The following is a 24,034-nucleotide window of genomic DNA, read 5'->3' as shown; positions in this document are numbered from 1 at the left end:
CTCGCGCGCGGAGGACAGACGCACAGCACAGCACACACACCTTTCCGCCGCGCGTGGCGGCTCTCGGAGGAAGACAGGCCTCGTCGGGAGCGTGGGTCCGGCCTCGGCTCCTAGATGTACAGCGGGGTCTCCTGGCCCGTGAGCAGCCGGAACATGGCGGCCGGCATGGTCTTCATGTGGATCTGCCAACGAGAGCGGCTGAGGCTCCGGCCGGGGCTGCCCCCCGCAGGCCGAGCGGCGGGGCGGACGGACGGGGACTCACCTCCCCCACCGAGTTGGACAGGGCCTGCACGATCTTCTCGTGGGCCGTGGCCACCACGCTCTGCCCGTTGATCTCGATGATGCGGTGGCCCACGCGGACGCCCCCTCGCTCGGCGATGCCGCCCCGCATGAGGCTGCAGATCTGACAGACGGCCATCAGCACCGGCCCGCCCGCCCGCCCCAGGACGGGAGAGGGCTCCGGGGTTATGTCTTTGCAGGGGTCCTCACACCTAAGGCAGGGACCCCAGCTGGAGACAGGGGCAGGCTGCCCCAGACTGTCGAGTGGTGGTGGTGTGGTAAGGGGAGGGGTCGTCGGGGCCTGTCTGCCCGCGGCGCCCTGTGCTTTGGGCCAGTGAAGCTGACAAGGGAGAAGGCACTCGAGCAAGGTAGCTCCGCTGTCGGCAAACTGTCCCAGGCCACCTGGCTGCCTGGCACCGTGTCCCAGCGAGAGGAGTGCCGGCCGGCCTCAGGGCCTCCGTGCACGCCTGCGGCCGCTCCTGAGGCCGGGGGCCCCGCTGCAGACAGACCCCGACGGCCCAGACGTGCGGCCGAGGACGCGGACTCACAATGCCGTTCTGCACGCTGAAGCCCAGCTGGTACTTGAGGTCCGGCCGCTTGATGAGGACCGTGGTGACGGGCGGGCAGCTGACGATGTTGAGCTTCACTTGCGTCTGGTTCTTCAGGCCCTGCGGGGCGGGGCGGGGCAGGTGAGCAGGCCGAGCAGGAGGCCTGGGTGCCTCTGGGGGTAGAGGCGGCACCCGCCGAGCCGTGGGCAGGGACCCCGGTGCAGGGTGTGCATGCAGCCTGTGCCCCGCACTGCCTCTGCGCCGGGCAGAGCCAGATGCCAGGCTCGGGGCACTGCACAGCCAGCCCCAGGCCGCGGGCACCGCTGCCTGAGGCATGTCCCCGTCTGTCTGCGAGGTCCCCACAGGTGGACACTGCTGGGCCGGCCCCTGGGGTCAGGCTAATGGGGGGAGAGTGACCTGCACCACCACCACGGTGGGCGGGGACAGACCGGACAGGTCATGGCGGCAGGGCTGCAGCCCAGGGTCCCTGAGAGCCCCATCCGCCTGACCCCTGTGGGCCTCCAGCTGCAAGTGGCAGCCCCCTTCTCTCACCCGAGACCTGCCTCCTGGTGACCAGGCAAACCAGGTGACCAGGGCCGGTCACCCTACGGCGGGGGCAGCCTGGGCTACGGGACGGCCCCACGAGCGGGGCCCAGCCCGGGGGTCCCTGGAGCCCACGCCCGGAGCCCAGGCCGAGCGCCTACCTTGATGATGCCCTGGCAGGTGGCGAGCGGCAGCCCCACCAGGCTGGTGCCGTCGATGGACATGATCTGGTCCCCGATGCTCAGCTTCCCCGAGCGGGCGGCGGGGCCGCCGTTCATCATGTTGGCCAGGATCACGGTGGGCAGGATGGAGCCCCAGCCCGACTCCACCACCACCACGCCCAGGATCTCGCCCTTGTGCTTCTCCAGCTGCAGCTGCGGGGGGAGCGGATGTACGGGGCTGCCACCCCCACCCCACCCCGGCCTCCCAACCGCCGGAGTCGACCCCGAGCCTGGTCTGCTTCTGCCTGAAAAGTGCTTTTCTTCTCGCTTCCCAGGCCTCTGTGGGAGCTGCCTGCCTCCTCTCCTCACGGCCTCCACCCCCGGCCCCGGGTCCCGGCTCCTGCCACGGAGCCTCGTCTCCACCTCTCGTCCTCCGGACTCCCCGGCAGAGCCCTCCCCGCTCAGAGCCCTCGGGCGGGGGAGGCAGGCAGGGAGGGCCCCCACGGTCCTTGGGACAGACGTGGGCCTCCGCTCCCAGCCCTCCTTGCGGCGCCCGGCCCTCGGGGCGGGAGCCGGGCTCCGGGCGGCGGCGGCGGGGCGGCCTCACCTCCTTGCGGTTCTCCGAGTTGGAGAAGTGGACCAGGTCGTCGTTGTACATCTCCTGCGAGCTGACGAGGTCGCTGTACTCCTTCTGGCTCAGGTCCTCGGGGTTGATGCCGTTGGCGCGCAGGAACTCCTGGTAGGCCACGCTGAAGGCCTGGCCGATGGACTGCGCGATGAGCTGGGCCTGCGGGGAGGGCCGCGGCGCTGGGCGCGGAGCCGGAGGGGCACGGGGACCCTCCGCGGCCGCCTGGGCCCTTCCTGCTGCCGGAGCCCCCGCCGGACGGACAGGGCAGGCGCAGCGTCAGGAAAGGGCAAAGCTGACCGGCTCCTGCTCACGACCACCGTGACCACTGCTCCTCCCGTCCCCCACTCGGGCGTGTCCCCGCCTCTTCCCCTGGCTCAGAGCCGGGGGCCGAGGGTCCCAGGGACCCCAGGGCTGCCCAGCCTTCGGAAGCCAGGACCTGCCCACCTCATGGGGTCTCCACCTGCGCCCTGCACCCCTACAGGACAGCTAGCCCCCCCGAGGCCACCTGCATCTGTGCTGCGGGCTCCCTCCCCTCTCCTGGCCCTCTGGAGCCGGGAGGGCAGCTGCTTGGGCACCGAGGCTCAAAGAGCCAGTGGGGTCCCCGTGCCGCCTCAGGGTCTCCGGGCTCCTCTCTGGGTGCCTCCCCTAGCGGCCATGGGTGGGCCCCCCTCTGGGTCCTCCCTCACCCCCACCGAGGAGGCCTCACTCCCAGGACAAGGGCACTCACGGCTCACTCACCTCCCTCCCTCAGGAGGAGCCCCTGCCCTCAGCCCCTGCCCGGGGCCTCTCCTCCCGGGGCCCCAGGACGTCCAGGCCCGGGGGTGGAAGGCGGGTGCACGGAGGCCACGTCCGGTGTCTCCCGGAGACGGCGGCCACCCCACTTCCCGGGACGCCGGCTTCTGCAGGAAGCCTGTGACCGCCCCACCCGTCCTCGACAGGAAGCGGCCGGACCTCCGCGGCGCCAGGCCCGGAGCTGGGGGCCGCCCGGCCGGCCGGCACTCACGTCCTCAGACTCGAACACGTGGCAGATCATCTTGTACTGCTTCTTGCCCTCGGGGGCGCCCGGCGTGGTCTCGATGCAGTCCTGCGAGGCCGCGCGGGGCATGCGCCGCCGGGCCATGAGCACCACGATGTTCCCGATGTCCGCGATGTAGGAGATGGTGCGCAGCGCGTGGTCCATCATGGCTTCCTGCGGGAGGGCGGCAGGACGCTCGGACCCAGCCCCGGCCAGTGCGGCTCGGTGGGTAGACACTGGCCTGTGGACTGAGTTCCCATGAGGGGGTGTGCAGGAGGCAGCCGATCCATGATTCTCTCTCATCACTGGTGTTTCTATCATTCCCTCTCCCTTCCTCTCTGAAATCAATAAAAATATGTTTAAAAAATAAGTGGGTTTTGTTTAAGGAAAAAAAAAAGACACTCCAGTTTGAGGTTCCCCAACACACGTGCTGCCAGGGCCAGACCCCCGTTGGCCACCCCCCTGGGCGTGCCCCCTGGCAGCCAGCGCACCCACCTGCACAGGCTAAGTGCCCCCTGGGGGACAGAGCCCCCCAGCTCCCCTCCTCCCTCCCTGCCCCCACCATGGCGAACCGCAGCGCTGGATGACAGCGGGAGAGCAACGGCCACCCTGCCTTACTCACCCCAAGGGACACTGGGAGCAGGCGCGGGGGCGCTCATCCCGGGGGAGCCCGGCCCCCTGGCCTGAGACGGTGCCCCCGCAGGGCAGAGCGCGTGCCCGGCCCCGGCCCCGCCACGTGGAGGGGAAGGAAGCCTGGAGGCCACGGAGGGAGCCCACGCCGCCTGGGCCGCGTCAGGGACACAGCAGCACCCTGACCCCGGGATGGGCCCCTCGGCCCCAGGAGGGCCCGTCACCCAGGAGGCCCTTTGTCCTCTCTCCACAAAAGAAAGCCGTTTCCCAGCCTCCCCTCCTGCCAGCACGCATCTCCTCCCAGCGGTGTGCGCCCCCCGGCGGGGTGGGGTGTAACCACGGGGCCACGCTTCCGGGAGGGACACGGAGTCAGAGACGTGGTCCCCCCACCTCCCAGCTCAGCAGCGGCAGAGCGGCCAGCCCCTCCTGCCGACCGTCCACGTCCGCTCCCCCGTCCCAGCCCTCCCGGCTGCTCCTCTCCAGCCCCGGCCGGCACTTCCCGTCTCTCGGTCGGACCAACTTCCCTCCGGTCGCCCTCACCAGCGCCTGGAACCCCGCGGCCGCCCACACCCAGACCCGTCACCCCAGACGCCCCGGGCAGCCAGGCCCCAGCTCGCAGGCCGGCCCGGCCGGCCTCCCGGCCCCGCCTGCGCCCGCCCCGCGCCCCCGCGCCCTCACCTGCGTGTCCGCATTGAGCACCTTGATCCTCTGGGTGGAGATGAAGAGGTCCACCTCGGTCAGCGTCTGCGCGTCCCCCTCGGAGTGCTGCGGGCGGCGGCTCCGTTAGGGCCGGAGCCCGGGCGGAGCCGCCTGTCCCCGGCCCAGGGGGCGCCCGGCCCAGGGGACGCCCAGGGTGGCCGCCGCCCGCCCGGCTGGAGCCGGCGGAGCCCGAGCAGGAGCTGCCCGGTGAGCTCTGCCGAGCGAGCCGGCGGGCGCGCGGCGGCGGAGGCGGCAGCTCGGGGAGGCTGAGCGCAGGGGAGACCGCTCGGTCCGCTCACCCGGCTCCGTCTTCAGGCCCTGACATCGGGAGGCGTGCTCTCCCGTCCGTAGCACGGCCCCTTCCCATCCAGGTGCCTTCCAAGCTCCTGCCCTAGGGTTTTTGCTTAAAAAAAAAAAGAGGCTCCGCGGACAGAGCGCTGGCCTGTGGGCTGCAGCGTCCCAGGTTCGATCCTGGTCAGGACACAGGCGCGGGCTGCGGGCTCGATCCCCAGTTGGGGGGAGCAGGAGGCAGCTGATGGATGATTCTCTCTCATCATGGATGCTTCGATCTCTCCCCCTCCCGCTCCCTCTCCATCTCTCTGAAATCAGTCTTTAAAAAAACGTTCTAAAGCGGCCCCCGGCGGGAAGGAGCCCTGGGCACCGGCCCGGGCCGTCCGTGGCCGGAGCCGGGCGAAGGGCGGGCACGTACTGAGCGGCCGGGCTTGCAAACAAAGAACAGAGCCGCTGCCGCCGCGCCGGTCACGCCCCAGAGAGCCTGCGCGGAGGCGTTGTCTCGGTCTCTCGGGGGCGCGGGAACTTCCATTACCGGCTGGGAAATTAAGCCTAATGAGTCTTTAACTATCGGGACGGTTTAATTAATTCTCCCAGGAGGCCCGCGTGAGCCACGTCACGTGGCCGCTCCAATGTCCCCCTGAACACGCCTGCGTGAGGCCCAGCACCCCGACCTCAGACTGAGAGGCCGGGTTCGATGCTCCCCTCGGGGGCAGCACAATCGGTATCTCCCGAGGAAGAGCCATTTGTGTGTCATCTGTGTGTCCGGGGGGACCCCCGCCCCCCGCCCCCCCGCTCCGCACACACAGCGCCCCCGTGGCTACCCACCGCCTTCTTCTTAATCTTAGCCGCTTTCTGCATCCTCTGCCGCGTGTGGGAGGGAGAGAGAGGGCGGCGGCGTCACTCCCGCGGCGGGTCCACACCCCACGCGCGGCCTCCTGCCCAGGGGACGCGGGGCCGCCCCCACCCTCGGGGGGCACAGGCCCAGGGCCGCAGGGTCCTGACCCCGGGGCTGGAGGGCAGGGGCCTGGCCTCGGCCTGCCCAGCGCCCGGCGGTCAGCCAGGCAGCCTTCTTGCAGGGCTGTGAGGCCACGCGGGGGATTAGACGGGCGGCCTGCTCCCCTCCCACAGGCAATGGTTCTCCATCTCGGAGGAGCCCTGGCAGGAGCTGAACAGCGGCTCCCGTCCCCGTGGCCTCTGGGCCGTGGCCGGTGCCGGCCAGCCCCTCCCTCCGAGGCCAGCGTCCCCGCCACTGGCACAGGCAGCTCCGCCCCAGGGGGGCAGGGGTGTGTGTGGGGGGAGCTGCCCCGGCGGCCGGGCCCCGTGCCCGCCCTCCCCCACCTTGACGCGGCTGACGGCCTCCTGGGCCTGCATCATGCGGATGCTCTTGGACGGGCTCCGCTCGGACAGCAGCTGGGTGGAGCCCAGGAAGTTGGCCGCGAAGATGATGCCGTCGATGAGGTCCTCGGGCTCGCAGGGCCCTGGAACTGAAGGGCCCCGTCAGCCCTCGGGGGTGCGGCCACCCCCGTCACGGAGCGCCCCGCCGGGACGGCCCGCGCTGTCTGCACCCCCCGGAGACTCGGTCCCTTACCGGCCACGAAGCTGGGGAAGGAGGCCGCCTTCTTTGTCTGCGGGGAAGAGACAGTGACAGTGTGAGCGGCGCCCAAACCCAGGCTCCCGAGAGGCCGGCCCCGGCCCGGCCCTGAGGCGGCGGCGGCTCCAGGGCGGCGGGCACCCTGATGGCGGGAGGCGTGTCATGGACTCCCGAGGGAAACGCTGCTGCATGTCGACCTGGGAGAGGAAGGACGGGGACAGCAGGGGAGCAGGCCGCTGCGGGAAGGGAGCCTGGAGGCCACATGACCCTCTGTGCTCGGACGAGCCACGACGGGCAGCTGTGAGCCAGCGGCTGTGTGGCCGGCTCCCTCCTTCCCGCCCTCCCTCCCCCGGAGGCTCCGGTGGCCGGGGCCCTGTGGAGGGGGGGCGGGCCTGCGGGCTCGGCCTCACCTCCGGGACGTTGTTGTTGTCCACGGGCCCGTTGAGATCGGAGCGCTGCTGCTTCCGCGGCTCCAGGCCGTTGCTCACCTGGAGACGGGAGGGAGGAGGGAGCCGGAGCTGCAGGTGCAGCTTGGCACAGGCGTGCAAACAGCAAGTGCATGTAGCACGTGTGCGTGTAAACGGCAGGTGTTTGTAGTGTGTGTGTGTATAAACGTGTGTGTAGTGTGAATACCAACAGCAAAGGTGTGTGATGTGTGCATACATAAACTACGCTTATATGTAAAATGTATGCACACAAGCTGCACATGTACACAGCATGTGTGCGTGTGAACTACAAGCATATGCAGTATATGCACACACAAACTTCATGTGTGTGTGTAGCACGTGTGCATATAAACTGCGGTGTGTGGTTAGTGATGGCGGTTTGGTGTGCGGTTAATGACATACGTGGCAACCTTCAAGATGATGGTGGCAAGAGTTAGGGCTTGGCCAGACGGTCAGGGCCAGAGGTGAGGCGGGGCCCTGCGGGGACGGTGCCCCTCAGAGTGGCTCGGAGCCTTCCACACAAGGACACGGGGCAGCAGCCATGTGCACACCGGTCCTCACGGACCCGTGCCCAGGAGTGACCTGCACGCTGTGGTTTGTCAGCTGCCGCTCTGACGAAGAGCCCGCCCTCCTGGGAGCGTCGGCTCGGGCTGCAGTCCGCCTGTCCCGGGGGAGGGAGCACCGGGGATGCAGAGCGAGAACCTCCGGGGACAGGACCCAGGAGAGAGGCCCGGGCCTGCTGCCGCCCGGTGCTGGGCCCGTGGCAAACGGGAGGGGCGCCCCCTCCAGGGCAGTACGGGTCCCGTAACTCTCCCTCTGAGTCCGCGCTTTCTCCAACTTCCTCCCGGCCACTTGTCACCATGACAACCACAGCTGCTACCCAGGAACCAGGGCTGTTTGCAAAGAGGCTGCCGGGTGGGCTTGCGCTGCTTCTCAGGAGGTGCCATCTGCTCTCCAGTTTCCACCTCGGGGAGGGGGCTGGGCAGAGCGGACGTGGTGGGCCCAGGGCTGCTGGCGCCTCGGACACAGCAGCCAGGCACCTCGACAGCAGGCTGAGCAGCACCCCCTGCACCGGGTCAGGGTTCAATTCCCCGTCAATGCACCTGCCTGGGGTGCGGGCTCAATGCCCAATAGGGGGCGTGCTGGGGGCAGCTGATCCATGACTCATCATAGATGTTTCTCTCTCTCCCTCTCTCTGGAATCAACAAAACACACACACACACACACACACACACACACACACGTTTAAAAGATATATAAGTCAGAGGCTGGCCAGGGGTCCTCTGGTCCCTGCAGGGAACCCCTTCCCCTGCAGGGCGGGCAGGGCCACGCCCTCCCAACATCAGCAACTTCAGCCGGGCCCGCATCAGCCACCCCCAGCGCAAACGGCGCGTGCAACACAGGAAGTGCCAGGTGCCAACGGCACAGGGCCAGGACCGGCAGGGGGACCCCTCTCTGCGGTGGGCAGGTGTCTCTGGAGAGCACAGGCTGCCCATCAGCACTTCCTAATGCCCTTGAGGGGTGAGAGGTGAATGTGAGTGAGAGGTGAGCGTGAGTGAGAGGTGAGCGTGAGTTGACAGGTGAGTGTGACAGGTGAGTGTGAGTGACAGGTGAGTGAGAGGTGAGCGTGAGTGACAGGTGACAGGTGAGTGTGAATGAGAGATGAGCATGAGTGACAGGTGAGTGTGAGTGACAAGTGAGTGAGAGGTGAGCATGAGTTGACAGGTGAGTGTGAGTGACAGGTGAGCGACAGGTGAGTGTGACAGGTGAGCGTGAGTGACAGGTGAGCGTGAGTGACAGGTGAGTGTGAGTGACAGGTGAGTGACAGGTGAGCGTGAGTGACAGGTGAGTGTGACAGGTGAGCGTGAGTGACAGGTGAGCGTGAGTGACAGGTGAGTGACAGGTGAGCGTGAGTGACAGGTGAGTGTGAGTGACAGGTGAGAGTGAGTGACAGGTGAGCGTGAGTGACAGGTGAGTGTGAGTGACAGGTGAGAGTGAGTGACAGGTGAGCGTGAGTGACAGGTGAGTGTGAGTGACAGGTGAGCGTGAGTGACAGGTGAGTGTGAGTGACAGGTGAGTGACAGGTGAGCGTGAGTGACAGGTGAGTGTGACAGGTGAGCGTGAGTGAGAGGTGAGCGTGAGTTGACAGGTGAGTGTGAGTGACAGGTGAGTGACAGGTGAGTGTGAGTGACAGGTGAGTGAGGTGAGCGTGAGTGACAGGTGAGTGTGAGTGACAGGTGAGTGACAGGTGAGTGTGAGTGACAGGTGAGTGTGAGTGACAGGAGAGTGACAGGTGAGCGTGAGTGACAGGTGAGTGTGAGTGACAGGTGAGCGTGAGTGACAGGTGAGTGAGCGTGAGTGACAGGTGAGTGACAGGTGAGTGTGAGTGACAGGTGAGTGACAGGTGAACGCAGAAGGAAGCCCGTGTTCTGAATGGACCACAGACCCCTGGGGTCCCACGTCCCGTCCCGGGAAGCCGAGGCCTACCTGCTCCTGGGGCCACGTGGGCCTCTCCTCGGGGGTCCTGCCCTTGGTCTTGAGGCCTCTCGGGGGGTCTCCGGGGAGCCTGGCCTGGAGAGGGAGGCTGAGCGACGTGGGCCGGCCCTCGTGTCTGCTGGGGCCGCGGCCGGCCTCGCCGGGCAGGCCAGCCTCCGAGGGGCCGCCCAGCCCCGGCTCGGGCCCCCGCTCGGGCGTGCGCTCGGGGCTGGTCTCGCCGGCGCTGGCGATGCTGGTCATGCTCAGGCTCATCTTGATCTCGGCCACGATCTGGTCGATGTCCTCCTCCTGGTCCTCCAGGTCCCCCGCCCGGCGCCGGGGGCGGTAGGGGGCCGCGCCGCCCGCGTTCCCGTTGGCCTCCGGGGGGCAGTAGTCCCGGTAGCTCTCCTCCTCCTCCTCCTCCTCCTCCTCGTCGCCGTCGCCGGGGCAGCAGTGCCGGCCCTCCTCCCGGCCCGGGGCCTCCCGCGCGGACGCCTCGTCCCCGGGGCCGGCCGGGTCCGTCCAGTCCTCCACGGCCTCCTGGCACTCGTCCGTCTCCAGGAGGGGGGCGCCGTGGCAGCAGCCCTCGCCGCGGGCCCCGCCCTCCAGGTAGCTGTCGTCCTCGGGGCAGTAGCGGATGTAGTAGGTGACGCCCTCCTCCTCCGGCAGGCCCTCGTCGTAGTCCTCCTCCTCCGACGTGTTGTTCACGTAGTCGGAGCTGGAGTCCCCGTCGGGGCTGTGGTCGGGGCTGTGGTCGGGGCAGCCCCGCTCGGCGGGCGGGGGGCTCTCGGGCCGCACCAGGCCGGGGGCCGCGAACCCCTCCGGGGGCAGCTCGGCGCCCTGGCCCTCGGGCTCCGGGCCGGGGGGCGCGGGGCCCGGCCGGGCCCGGTGGTCCAGCATGCCGCCCGCTGAGCTCAGGCGCGCGCGGTGGGCCATGGGGGGCTCACGCCGCCATCGCCCCGGAGGCCGCCGCTGCGGGAGGAGGGAGAGGGCAGTCAGCACCTCACAAGGCACTTCCCGCAGCCCCGGACGCACATCTGTCCACACAGCGCGCCCCCCCGCCCCAGACGGCACGGCGGTCAGACGGCACCGCGCTCGCTTGGGGACGCGGACGGACAGACAGGGGCCCCCCGCTGTCTCCTCGGGGCCTCTCGGGGCTCCGCGGGGCTCCCCGAGAACACCAGCGGGCCGGCACGCTCGTGTGGTTAATGAGGACGAGGCGCCGTTAATTAGACCGGGGCGTCGTTAATGAAAAACTACATCCAGAGAGGACTCGCTTCCCTCGACTTAATCACACGAATGACATTTCTTAGCATCTCTTCATCTTTGGGGAAAAAGTGTCAGTGGGTTTTTCTCTCTCCCGACGTGCAGCTTGAAAGAGGGGGGGAAAGCTGGGTGTCAGAGCGGGAACCTGTCGCGTCTTCGGAAATGCACGCGGCACATCTAGAAGCAAATCCTAACGGCCGGTCCCCCGTCCCTTCTCGTCTTCCTCCACGGCAGGAGGCAGGCACCTGGGGAGCCACTGAGTGCGAGGCGCACCCCCCCCCCCCAGGACGTGGCTCGTCCTCACAACCTCCCCAGCCGGGAGCCCCCACGTCCGTCCCTGAGGGGCCTCCCTCCAGCACAGCCACCCCCCCACGGCGGAACGAGACCTCGCTCCACGCGGGGCCCCCTCTCTTACCGGAAAGGAGAGGGCTGGCGAGGCCGGGGGGACCCTCCGGGCGGGGAGATCTTTCTGGAACAAAACAGAATAAAGAGGGAATGACTCTGACTTCGGAAACGCCCGGTGCGCGCAGTGCGCTCCTTCGCGGGCAGAAACGGGGGTGAGCGAGCGAACAGCGTGGTTGGTGTGTGCTGCGATCGCTCCACGGAGAGGGTCAGAAACGACCGGAAACAAAGTTAAAAAAAAAAAAAAAAAGTCGCTTCAGCCCTTGATCGCTGCCTGAAGAACACAAACACAGGGATGGCTGGTGTTCACTCAGGGAGGAGGGACGGCCCGCATTCAAATGAGGCGCCTCACGCCCCATGAATATGCATTTCCCCACCACAGAGCTGGACGCTGAGGATTCACAACAGAACCGTATAGGGGGACACGTTTATAGGGGGACACGGTGGGGCCAAGAGGGCGTGCCCGTGGGGGCGGGGGCGGGGTGGGTGGGGGTGAGAGGAGAGGGGGAGGCAGGCCCCTCTCATCCGCCCTGCCCAGGTTCACAGCCCACCCTGCCCCTGGGTCAAAGAGAAAAGAGGCTGTGGGCCTCAGCTGCTCTCAGAGAGCTTTACAAGTACAGACCATGGGGAGGCCCTCAGATGGAAGGGCTGGGAGGCCAGGGCCTGGGCGGGATTCCGTGGGGGTGGGGAAGCAGATGAGCAGGAAGCCTGGATTTGCACAAGAAGGGGGGGGGACTTATTCGTCTTAATACATATATATATATATATATATATATATATATATATATATATATAAAATTGATTTTTACAGAGAGGAAGGGAGAGGGATAGAAAGCTAGAAACATCGATGAGAGAGAAACATCCATCAGCTGCCTCCTGCACGCCCCCTACTTGGGGATGTGCCCGCAACCAAGGTACAGGCCCTTGACCGGAATCGAACCTGGGACCCTTCAGTCCGCAGGCCGACGCTCTATCCACTGAACCACACCAGTTTCGGAGGGACTTATTTGCCTTTATCAAAAAATACGTTTTCTGGTCTTTAAAGGAAAAGAAAGCCAGAGAAACATCAACGCGAGAGTGAAACATGGACGGGCTGCCTTCTGCATGGCCCTACTGGGAATCGAGCCCACATCCCGGGCATGTGCCCTGACTGGGAACTGAACCCTAGCTTCCTGGTTCATAGGTCGATGCCAACCCCTGAGCAGCGCCTGCCCGGACACCGTGGCCTACAAGATGGCCATGTGCCCAGGAACCCAGCCTCTCCCTCTCCCTCCAGAAACTCGGAGCGGCCTGTGGGCTGGGCCGGGCTTCCCTGCCCTGGTGGAGCCTGCCCGCGGCCACCGGGGTTGCCCACACCTGGAGGGAGGGGCCGGCTTTGCCTCTGCTGGCCCTTAGCTTGTAGGCCTCATTGATGGCAGCCTTAGCTCCCCCGCAAAGCCCGAGTCCTCAGCCAGCTTTGGAAGGACATCAGAGCAGTGCTTACATAACACGCTCTTCCCCTGCAGAGCCAGGCCCGCACCAGGACCTGATTGAGAGCGGGTTCTGGGGTGTTTATTTATAGACAGCACGCAGCACCCTGGCGGCCGGGGAGGCACCGGGCCTGGGCTCCCGTCCACCACGACTCATTAGCATTCTTCCCCCGCCTGTCTGCCCCATCTCCCCGGCGGCAGGCTAACTGCAGGCCAAGGTCACCACCGGGCCCAGCACCACTCTCCGCTTTCTCCAAAGAAAAGGATGCGTTTCCTCTGCTCGGCTGCAGTGCCTCTCCCCACCCCCTCGCGTGCAATGGCTAAAGCAGGGGCGTGTTGTTCTCATGACCTGGCCCTCTGCATGGACAGTCCACCGTGAAGACGGGCCATGGACACAGAGACCTGGGCAGGCCCCGAGGGCCCGCTGTCGCCTCCCAGCTGGCTCTGAGTCCAGCACCCAGCCAGGCACGGCTGGGAGAGTCTGCTCCGTCTGCAGCCGGATGAACACATGGAAGCACGCAGGACTGGGCGCTGGGCTTTTCTCGGCCACGAGGGCCTGGCCGTACCTCCTTCTGCCCAGCACAGGCCCCATCCTCTTTCCGCCCCCGGAGGAAGCAGCTGCCGTGTTGAGGAAATCGGCACCACGGAGAGCTCCCCAAGCTCTGACCAGATGTCCGCACATCTGGTCAGCACCATGGAGAGCCCCCTGCGGGCCAGGTCGTGCACCAAAAATCAGCACCACGGACAGCTCCTCAAATAGACCAGATGCTGTGGGACCCCTTGCTAGGCACTGAGAGGCCCTCCTGGACCAGGCGCGTGGGTGCTGTCAGCACCACGGAGAGCTCCCCTGGGCCACACCGAGGCCTCCTGCCCACAGCCCTGTGAGTCCTTTCCCACGTGGCTCCCCCAGCCCCAGTCAAGCCTTCGGCTGACGGCCTCCCTGGCGCTCATCTCGCCCCTGAGCTGCTCCCAGGCTCCCCTCTCACCATTTCTATGCCCAAGATCACAAATGTTGGCTGTTTTGCACCACTAAGTTTTGGCTGTCATTGGTTGCATAGAAATAGAGAACCCGTATGATAATAGTCTCTATCTTAGGCAGGTTGTGGCTGCACATTCTTTTCTTACTTTTTGGTGTGGTGAATATTTTATAAGAATTTAATCCGAAAGCTTGTGTTAGGTTAACACTCCGGTTTGCAGTCCCAAGTGGCAGTTAAGAACTTTTAGCCATTTCCTTCTGGGTGTTGGTCTTCTCCTCTTAATTTATTAAAAAAAAAAAAAAGAAAAATTATTGATTTCAGAGAGGAAGAGATAGAAACATCAATGAAAGAAAATCATGGATCAGCTACCCCCTGCTGGGGATCAAGCCTGAAACCTGGGCATGTGCCCTGACGGGGAATCGAACCAGTGACCTCCTGGTTCATGGGCTGTTGCTCAGCTACTGAGCCACGCCAGCCAGGCCATTTTCATTTTTAACTCTTACGTTTTAAGGAAATGAGCTTTGTCTGTCATTCAGGCTGCTCTTACTGGTATTGTTCCTGGTTTATCATTTGGTCTTTCGCCCTTCTTACGGGGTCCCCCTCGTGACCCTCCTAACAGGAAGGTGTTATTCCCCCTAATGGAACTGAGCTCATCAGTCTTTTCTTACGTTGCTTTGCGTTTGGGATCATAACTTCCCACTGGAGACCATAAAAGAACCCATTTGCATTTTCTCCCCGTACTTGTGATCACTACGAGCTATCAAGAGCCCTTTGAAATCTAGGCTGGGAGATGATCAATGATATCAATTAAGCTTTTATCTTAATCCAAGTGGCTGCTGTGAAGCGATGGAAATACGTGTTGGGCCCTAACCGGTTTGGCTCAGCGGACAGAGCATCGGCCTGTGGACTGAAAGGTCCCAGGTTTGATTCCGGTCAAGGGCATGTATGTACCTTGGTTACAGGCACATCCCCAGTAGGGGGCATGCAGGAGGCAGCTGATGGATGTTTTTCTCTCATTGATGTTTCTAAATCTCCCTCTCCCTTCCTCTCTGTAAAAAAAAAAAAAAAACACAATAAAATATATATTTAAAAAGAAAGAAAGTACATGTTGGTCTCTGCCCCGTGCCCGGCACAGAGTGCCTGAAACCCGTACAACGTCCCCGGGGTGAGAGCACTTGGTGCATCTATGCTCTGGTGTAGGGTCTTCGGCCTGGTCCCAGACAGAGCTCTTGAAACCCTGGTCATTTCTCGTGTGCCCCACTGAGGGGATTCTGTCTGGGCTCCAGGGTGGGGACTGGGTCACCAGGAAGTGCAAGGCATGTTCAGAAGCTTGGAATTTTCTGTTGACCTGTGGAACCAGGAGGTCACGGTTCGATTCCTGGTCAGGGCACACGCCCGGGTTTCCAGGCTCGATCCCCAGCAGGGAGGTGTGCAGGAGGCAGCCGATCCGTCATTCTCTCTCATCACTGATGTTTCTTTCTCTCTCCCTTCCTCTTTGAAATCAACAAAACATAAAAAAATAAAAATTAAAAAAAAAGAGGTGACCACTGGATCGGAGGTCTTGGCAGTACGTAGGGAGCTGGATGGTGGGCGTGTCAGCAGAGGGGGCAGAAGTGTGACTGAGCAGGTGGAAGAGAGGACAGGAGGGGAGGGACTGGAGGAAGCCAGTAGGGACAGGATTTGCCCAGCAAACAGGGCAAAAAAAATGATGATGATGATGATGATGATGATGAAAGAAAAGAGGAGAGTGGCAAAGGAGATGGGGGTAGGGACTTGCTTCTCTTTTTTCAGACGGAGGACAGCGTGCCTGTGACTGTGCAGGAAAAGAGAGCAGGACTCGGTGCTGGGGCCGAATGCCGTGCCAGGGGCACGTGGTGCTGAATGGAGGAGGCTGTCTGTGAGAGGAGGCGTGGCTTCTCTTCTCAGTAAGCCGGGAAGGATGTGCGTGCAGATGCTGGCAGGCAGTGGTGTGATGGGGTGGAGTCTGAGCCAACGGCGTGAGTTCTGCTTCATCAGAAACCCCGGAGAAGCCCTGGCCGGTGTGGCTCAGTGGACAGAGCGACGCCTGGGGACCGAAGGGTCCCGGGTTCGGTTCTGGTCCAGGGCACGTGCCTGTGCTGCCGGTGCGCTCCCCGCCCCCGATCGGGGCGCACGCTAATGTTTTGTTGAGGATCTCGGCATCCGCGTCCATCAGGGGCACCGGCCTCTCGCTCTCCTCCTTTGCAGTCTCTCTCCCTGGTTTTGGAATCGGGACAACACTGGCCTCATAAAGAGCCTGGAGCGTGTGCTCCTCCGGGGAGTTCTGGAAAGCTGGAGGAGGACAGGGGGGCTGTAGAACTCCCCCGTGGAGCTGTCCGGACCGGGACTAGTGTTTGCCGGGAGCTCCTTTCTATTACTGCTGTCTGACCAGTTGTCATCAGTCTGTTTGGGTTTTCTGATTCCCCCGATTCGGTTCTGGGAGACTATGTTTCTCTAGGAATTTACCTGTTTCCTCCACACCGTCCGGTGTGGGCACACGCTGTCCACGCTCCTTTGTGTTTCCGCCCTGCCCCTCAGCTGCTCCCCGCGCTGCCCACAGAGGCCGCACCAGCTCGGACGGTGCCCGGTGACCCAGATCAGGGGGCGGGGCGGGCACCTGCTCTCCTAGACGCCCTCCCACGGGCCTGAGGTTCACCCCAGGACATTCCTCCACTCCAACGGCTGTGCATCTTCATATCACTTCCCAAAACACCGCTCTGCGATGACTTCCTCCAAGTACGTGCAATTAAGACGAAAATTGCAATCTTAAATTACTGCTCATTTTAAATTACGTGTTCCCACGGCCAAGCCGAACGCAAACAGCAGCGTCCCCATGAACCCTCAGCGCCTCCGCTCCTATCAACAACCCTCTGCGCCCCAGAGGCGCGGCCACGGTCTCTCCGCTGTGCAGAACGAGTTTCTCCAGCGCCCCCTGAAGGAGCGGTGCTGCCGTGAGCCTGTGGCGATGGCTGAGCCCGCGGCGCCAGCACAGGCCAGGGGACAGGGCGCGAGGCCCCCTGGTCAGCAGTGTCTCCCAGGGTGGAGGCGGGACACTCGCGGGATGCGAGCATTTCCGCAGCCCCGCACACACACCCCGGGACCCCGCCACGCGCTCTCCTTCTCCGTTTCCATCTCTCAGACACGGGATCGAGCTGAGCTTATGAAGCACCGACGGTGCCACAGTCTCTGCCTGGGCTGTGGCTGAAATCAGCTAACGGACCCGTCAAACTGCACAAGACAGGGGAGGCCCTGCAGGACGCCCGTCCCGGCCGCCAGAGCGTCTCCCGGAGGCTGATCCTGCGTGTCTGTGCAGGAGGGACGACGGGTGAGGGCAGATGCGAGGAAGACTCTCCAGAGCCAGCGCCTGGGCTCACCCACGGCCCCGGGACAGGGCAGGGTGGCAGAGCCGGGTTCGAATGCCGCCCCCCTTCCCTGGTATGTCCTTCCTGTAAACACACCATGTCCTCTGGCCAGGCCAGGGCCCGGGCAGGGAGAGGCGGGCGGGGAGGCTCTGGAGGGGAGGGCTGGCCCGCAGGCGGGCAGAGCGGCCGGGAGCCTGGGGACGCGGGCCTGCCGTAAGGCACAGGAAACGTCCAGATAGCGGAGGAGGAAACCTGGGTGAGCAGGGACCGCGTTCAGCGCTCCGGGCTCCCAGGTGCCTGCAGGGGTGACGCGGAGACGGCTCTGACAGCGGGGACAGCCGACTGCCAGCCGTCCAAACGTCCCAGAGGGGATTTCTCTGAAGGATCAGAATGCCCCTCTTTGGGGCGGCCACCTCCCGCCCAGCCCGGCTGTCTCCTGGCCGCAGCCGCAGCTGCCAGGCTCTGCGCTGTCCGCCCGAGCGCTCGGCTCCGGAGGATCCTGACGGAACACGGCTCGAGCCCAGCCCCAGTGCGGAGAGGAGGCAGGGAGCCACGCGCGTGCTGCACGAAGAACCGCGCCCCGGGCCTTCATCGCTCGTCCACCCGGCAAGCAGCCCAGAGGGCCGGAGGGCCGGGCGCTGCCCCGCGGCCGGGACACGGAGGTGAGCCACGTGTGCACGCTGGCGTGGGAAGAGACAGACACGAGCCAAACCAGCACCGCGCGTCACTCGCACACGCGTGTCGGGTGCTCGGAGAAACGCAGAGGGGGGTTCGTGAGAAAGGGGGGGCTGCTGACGAGGCAGGCTGGCCGGGAAGCTGCCACAGGAACAGACTCCGGTCCGTGAGGGAGCAGCGCATGCGGGGGAGGAGCACAGGTGCGAAGGCCCGAGGTCAGCGTGAGCCTGGCCCTCTGAGAACCGGGGAGATGCGGGAAAGGGTCCCAGTCGGCTGGGGCCTCCGAGGAGGGCGTGCGGGTCCCGTGTCAAGGGGGACGGGGTGGGGACAACCTGGACGGCTTGGAGGGCCCGGCTGGGAGAGAGGGAGGGAGCTGGGGAAGGTCAGGCTTGGGATCTGGGAGGGGAGTGGCACTGGAGGGCCACTGAGGGCTGGAGCGAGGGACCCGGGCCCGGCGGGGCCGAACCCGCCGAGGGACAGCCCCGCGGCCGGTACGGAAACCCCACCCCACGCAGCAATAGCACCCCACCGCCGTGTGGGCCTCCCGGGCCCATGGGGAGTCTGGAACCCCACGAGCTGTGTGACCTTGAGGTCCCCGTCCCCGGCTCCCTGTGCCTGGGGAGAGGACGGTGGGAGCCGGGGACGGGCTCAGGAGAGGAGCGGAGACGCGCCCACGGAGGCTGACTCAGCCTGTGCCAGCAGGCGGCTGAGACACCAGCTGGACCCAGCCCAGGCGGTGGGCGGGGGCCTCGGGGAGGGGGCCGGAGCCAGAAGCCCTGCCCATGGGCACGTGGCCCGGCCACCTGGGCCACCTCTGGGTGAGCCGTCACCGCACACGTGACCCCCGTGGGGACCGAGTTGCGTGGCCACGCCGCTGCCCACCGGCCCCCACCGGCCTCCCGGGGCCCCGTGCCTCACGGCCGCCCGGCAAGGGCAGGGCTCTCCCGAGTGTCTCTGAGGCAGGGTGGGGAACGTGAGGCTGGAGAACTCATCCGGCCCGGCCCTGCCGAGGCGTGAGGGCGAGTTACTTGGCCATCTGGCCACGCAGAGCGGCAGGTTTCAAATGGCGATTCTGTGTGGCGCACCAACGGTGCTATAAACACCCGACGGCCCGGGCAGAGAAGAAGGCTCCCCACCTGCTCTGAGACCAGCGGCCCCTTGTTCCGGAAGGCCCTGGGGCCTCCGTGCCCGCCTGCCCGCAGGCCCTCGCCTGGACAGAGAGGCTTCTCCCCGCTTCGGGCCGCGATGCCACCGGAGCCCGCACCTGCGGAGCCGCCAGGCGAGCAGGCAAAGCTCCGGACCGGACCGTCCAGCGGGCCTCAGCGCCGGCTCCCCAGCTGCCACGGTGCCCGGAGCCGCCCGGGGTCTGAGCCCGCGGACGCTCAGCACACAGGGGTGACGGGAGTCTGACATCAGCTCCGAGGCCCCGGCTCAGCGGCTCATGTCTGTGCCTCCGCCTCACAACCCTCCCCACCAGCCACTCCTGTGAAACTGGTTTCCTTCTTTAAGAAAGGGGGTGAAGCGCTCAAGGGCAGCTATGCAGACACGTGAGCAGGTGTCAGGGCCGGGGTGTCCGAGAAAGCGGGCAGAGGTGGAAGGGAGCAGGGATTGACTGTCACCTACTGGGCCCTCCTGCCAGTACCCACCTCGCCACACACACACACACACACACACACACACCCCTCCCGGGCACAGAAGCCTGGACCCTGGAGATGGGAAGGGGGGAGGTGCCCAGCTATGCTCCGGAACAAATGCCCCCAGGTCTGCAGACAGGCCACCGAAGACTGTCGGGGTGCCCCGTTCCCCCAGCTCCGGAGGCCACCCCAGGGGCTCCCGTCCAGTGCTGGTGGCCCCACCAGAGGGGGCCGGCTCAGCAAGCGGACCCCACAAGCCCCCGGGAGTGAGGACATGGGCAGGGAGCCCTCGCCGCTCTGGAGGACACCAGCCCGTGGGGGACTGCCCGGGAGAGGAGAGGCCCCCCTGCACCCTCACCTCCCCAGCAGGACCGCTCACCCGGAGGCCTGAGCCGCTGGCCGCCCCCAGCTCCGGCCCCCGTGCCCTCGGGAAAGCTGTCCCCTCATCCGGGAACCTTCGGTCACGCTTTCTGAAACAACCCTTCTTTATCGGAGAAAGGGGGGGGACTCCAGAGGGGGCAGAGGCGAAATACGGGCTCAGCCCACAGGACAAGCCCTGGAGTGAGACCCAGCACCGGGCACCGCACCCTCTGCAAAGCCAGCGGTGAGAAGCTCGGCCACAGCTGTGTCTGGCCCCCAGGCGGCCCAATGCGGACAGATGTGGGAAAATGCCGTCTTCCTTGTGCAAGTGAAGGCTGAGTTCAGACGGGCAGGGTCCATTCTCCGTGAAACTGGGGCAGGGTGCCCCCCGCGGGGCCCCTCTGGAAAGCCTGGGCACGGGGCCCTGGGCAGCTGGTCCCCAGCCCAGCCTTGGCACACAGGCCCAGGCGCAAAGCCCAGCTTGGGGCGCGGGGGGCTCAGTGTCCGCGCGGGGGGGGGGGGGGGGGGGGGGGGTGTCAGGGTGGGCCGTGACCGCCAGCCAGTGCTCCCACCTCCCAGCAGCGGCCGGAAGGAGCCTGGTCACCCTGACTGGACCCGCTCGCTCCGCCCCAGCCCCTGCCCAGTCCAGGGGCCCAGGTTGTGCGGAATTTTAATTGAGGGCGGTCTCCCGCATATGGTCTCATTATAAAAGGAGGAGGGGGTTACGGGAGCCAGGGAGGAAGCCCAGGCGCCCCCAAACTCGGAGGGAGTTGCCGCCCGGAGCAGGGACTGAGTGCCAGCGCCCAGCGGGGCGGCCAGACGCAGAGACCCCAGCCAGCCCTGCGGAGCCCGAGCACCAGGCCCCGCCGGCCAGCGCCCCTCCTCCGCGCCGCTCGCCCCTTGCCCCTCGCCACGGAGTCGCCCGCCCAGGATGCGCGAGAGGCCGCTCGGCTCCGCGGGTCCAGGCGGCGCCGATCAGCACCCCCACCCGCCTGGACGCCCGGCCGCCCGCCGGGTCCGAGGGACAGAGCTGGGGCCCCGGCCACCGCGCCCCTCACCAGCCCCCTCGCCGGCCCGCGCCCCAGGCTGCAGCCGGGGCCCCCACTTACCGGCTGGGGCCGGGGCTGCGCGCCCCCGGCCACCCCGCCGCCGCCGCAGGTCTTTGTGAGCCGCGCCGCGCCGCCCGGGAAGCTGGATGGCGGCGGGCGCGCCCCGGACGCGGCGTGAGCACGCAGGGCCGCCTCTGCCGCGCGCCCCGCACCGGAGTCCCCCCCCCCTCCCCCCCCCGGCCCCGCACCCCCGCCCGCCCGGGACGAGGCTCGGAGGACGCCGGCGGCCCCCCTACCCCCAGCGCGCGCGGCGGGAAGGAAGGAAGGAGGACAAAGATGCGGCCGTGCCCAGCCCCTCCCCCGGGCCGCGCGGGGACAGGCGGCGCACCTGGGGCCGGTCCTGCGGGGCCGATCGCGGGGACCCCGGCCGCAGCCCGGGCTCTGGAAGCAGCTGCGCCCCGCGCGTCCGGGCCCGGGGAGCACGCAGATCGCAGATCCCGGCGCGCCCCGGACCTGCGGGAGCGGGAGGGAGCCCGGGCTCTGGTCCTCCCTCCGGCGCAGAGCGGGCGATGGAGCCTCCGCGCCGCCCGCACCCGCCCCGCGCCGCCGTGCTGCCCCCTGGCGGTCCCGGAGCGTCTTCCTGCGGCCGCGCCCTGCTCGGAGCTCGGAGCTGGGGGCGGGGGGCGGCGGGCGTCCAGCGAGGAGCCCTCGGGGGTTGCAGCTCCGGGAGGCGCATGGGGAGCTGGGGAGGGCTGGTCCCGCGCAGATCCGCTGGGCGCGAGCCACATTCCGGGTCTCTGGTCACCGCCCATCACCCCGCTTCTGGCCCCTCCGCGCTGTCTGCGCCTGGACTGCGGCCTCCCCGCCGCACGGCCTCCCCCAGGCCTCTCCTTCTGCCCTGAAGGGAGAGAACCCTAACCCCTAACCCAGGGGTCCTCAAACTTTTTAAAGTGGGGGCCAGATCACGGTCCCTCAGAGAGCTGGAGGGCCGGACTATATGAACTACTAATTCCTACTGTAACACCTCGGCTGCGCTCACTGCCCAAAAAACCTGGCGGGCAGGATCAGATTCCTCTGCGGGCCGCATGTGGCCCGCGGGCCGTAGTTTGAAGACCCCTGCCCTAACCGGTGTGGCTCAGTGGATAGAGTGTCGGCCTGCAGACCGAAGGGTCCCAGGTTCGATTCCAGTGTAGGGCATGGACCTTGGTTGCGGGCACATCCCCAGCGGGAGGTGTGCAGGAGGCAGCTGATTGATGTTTCTCTCTCATCGATGTTTCGAACTCTCCCTCTCCCTCTCTCTCTGTAAAAAATCGATAAGATGTACACATTTTAAAAAAAAGGAATGGGGTCGCGGTGCCAGCCTTTCTCGGTATTCCACCAAACTAGAAAGCCGTAACGTACAAGATCCCCAAGCTTGACTTCCAGCCGCCACCACGGCAAAGTCACCAACAAACCAGGCAGGAGACTCAGTGTGCGCCTCACATCCCCGGCAGTTAGTTCACTTCCCTCATACACAGAGGGACCACGCGACGCATCAACGGGGAACGTCCCAGAAGACGCACTGCTCCTGAGAGAACGAAGAGAAGGCGTGTGCCGTGTGCCACACGGGTGTAAACCACAGAGGAGAAGGTGTGAGCGGACACGTGCCCGTGTGCTGCCATCATCCCAAACACCATTACCCGCCCCAGAGCAAAACTGTTCAACAGCCACTCCTCACCCTGGTTCTTAACGCTCTGGAGAGGAGCAGGCCTCTGAAACCTGTCACCTCTCCCCCCCAGAGAGAAAAAAAAAACAGGCCCTCTGACCTGCAGCCACAGGGGACCCCCCTGGCTCTGTGGGCTGAACCCCAAGGCTGCGCTACCTGCCGCCATCTAGTGGCCACGCACGAGAATTGCAGACTTGGCGCCAATACCCTCTGGCTCAAAGGGGTTCCAGGCCAGGCCTTTCCAAAAACTTGTCAATGCCTCTGCACACACCGTAGGTTAGTTTTTAAAAAGAATGCGTGCCTCCTTCCTTCCACAGGGCAGATAAGTGCTCTGCCATACAGGTGGTGAGGACGGCTTAGGCTGCACCCGGACTGCGAGAGGGCGAAGGCCGGGCTGAGGAATGCCCCCTCCCAGGGCACAGGTTTTGTGCACCGGGCCTCTAGAGTGTGTGTGTGTGTGTGTGTATTTTAAAATCCCCAAGGTGCAGGATGCATGGAAAGAAACGGGATCTGAGCCACCCCACAGTGGCCTCTGCTTCCCTTACCTTCGGGAAGGGTTCACTGCGCGGCTCACCCTCCAGCAGGTCTCTCCAAGGCCCGGTGCTGTGCTCAGAAGACACAGCCACGCCGCCGGGAACCGCGGGAGCCAGGGTCCTTCCTGAAAGGGAAACAGCGTTGGGGGACCTCAGGCCGCACCCCCAGTAGGCCGGGGGACCTCAGGGCGTGCCCCTCGCCCGGCAGGTCTTGACAAGGGTGGTACCTGCCATGTCTGGATCTAGCCAAATGTGGGAGGGGCCAGCTGGGTCTGGGTCTCTAATGATTTTGGGGACTTGACTCTGGGTCCTGTGGCGCACACACACACACACACAAGTGCCAACTGCCGGCCCAGCACTGTGTGGGGCCGTCCCAGCCCCTCTCCGCTGCAGCACAGAGCTCCCGCCAAGGGCAGGACAGGGCGGGCCCGCCTTAGGGACGAGGAGACGGTAAGTGGTGCCCTGTGAGGAGGAGGGTACAGGGAGGGCATTCGGGACCCTCTGCTCCCGGGGCTGCCTTGCACCTGCCCCGCCCCCGCCCCCACCCTGAGCTCCCACCATCCCTGTGGGCTCCTGGCTCCCGTCCTGGCCCGCCTGCCGTCTTGGAAGGATGCCTAGAACCCTGCACTCGGGAGGCAGCGGCCGGAAAGCCGCCTCCCGGTGTCTGAGACGGACGGGAGCTTTGTTTCTGGGTGGCAGGGCTGCTTTCTCAGGCAGCTTCTGTGCAGGCCGCTCTGGCACCGAGCCCTGTGTCCCGGGGGCACGGGCTCCAGCGTGGCCCTGGCAGCCTGGTCCGCTCCCGGGAAGGCCTCCCGGGCTGCCATGCCTTTTCCTTCTGCACCGGCAGTGTGGCTGGCAGGCCTTTGTGTGCGTGAGCATTTGACTGAAGTTACCCCCTCCCCACCCACCCGCCGTGCTGTGTGAGGCCGAGGTTCGTCTGAGTGTGCAGTGGCCGCTGACCTGACTGCAGGTGTCAGAAAACACGGTGATGATATCTTAAATGCGCACACACACACACACACACACACACACACACACCGGTTCTGGCTGCCAAGAAAGGGTCTGGGGGGATGGGAGTGGGGGCAGGGAGCCCAGATGAAGGGGGGTGGGGAGCAGCAGATGGACCCGAGCTATTTGCAAGGCTAAAGAAAGAGGTCTTTGTGAGGCTGCGTGTGTGTGTGTGTGTGTGTGTGTGTGTGTGTATGTACAATTGTTGGAGGCGAGGCCGTGCCAGAATTCAACTTCAGCCTCTGGTTTGTACAACTTGAAGAAAGA

The 24,034-nt window shown here is 65.6% G+C and overlaps 1 protein-coding gene across 2 annotated transcripts; it reads right to left on the bottom strand.

The window, feature by feature from the left end:
• Positions 1 to 48: 48 nt before the first annotated feature.
• APBA2 (amyloid beta precursor protein binding family A member 2) lies at positions 49 to 22,897 on the bottom strand. Of its 2 annotated transcripts, XM_084869109.1 has the most exons (14): positions 22,772 to 22,897; positions 10,991 to 11,044; positions 9,322 to 10,281; positions 6,799 to 6,876; positions 6,386 to 6,422; positions 6,136 to 6,281; positions 5,623 to 5,658; positions 4,483 to 4,569; positions 3,163 to 3,348; positions 2,139 to 2,318; positions 1,532 to 1,744; positions 828 to 947; positions 263 to 403; positions 49 to 182 (listed from the first exon to the last, which is right to left on the bottom strand). In XM_084869109.1, the coding sequence occupies exons 3-14, from the start codon at positions 10,243 to 10,245 to the stop codon at positions 111 to 113; spliced, it is 2,220 nt and encodes a 739-aa protein (XP_084725235.1). In that variant the 5' UTR covers positions 10,246 to 10,281; positions 10,991 to 11,044; positions 22,772 to 22,897; the 3' UTR covers positions 49 to 110. The 2 variants fall into 2 exon arrangements, with proteins under 2 accessions (XP_084725235.1, XP_084725236.1); XM_084869110.1 differs by lacking the exon at positions 5,623 to 5,658.
• Between the last annotated feature and the right edge of the window lie 1,137 nt (positions 22,898 to 24,034).

This window comes from Pipistrellus hanaki, assembly GCF_964339955.1.
Source record: "Pipistrellus hanaki genome assembly, chromosome: 21".
NCBI lineage: Eukaryota > Metazoa > Chordata > Mammalia > Chiroptera > Vespertilionidae > Pipistrellus > Pipistrellus hanaki.
Note: the sequence above shows the minus strand (reverse complement) of the source record. Positions and strands in the feature narration are given on the sequence as shown.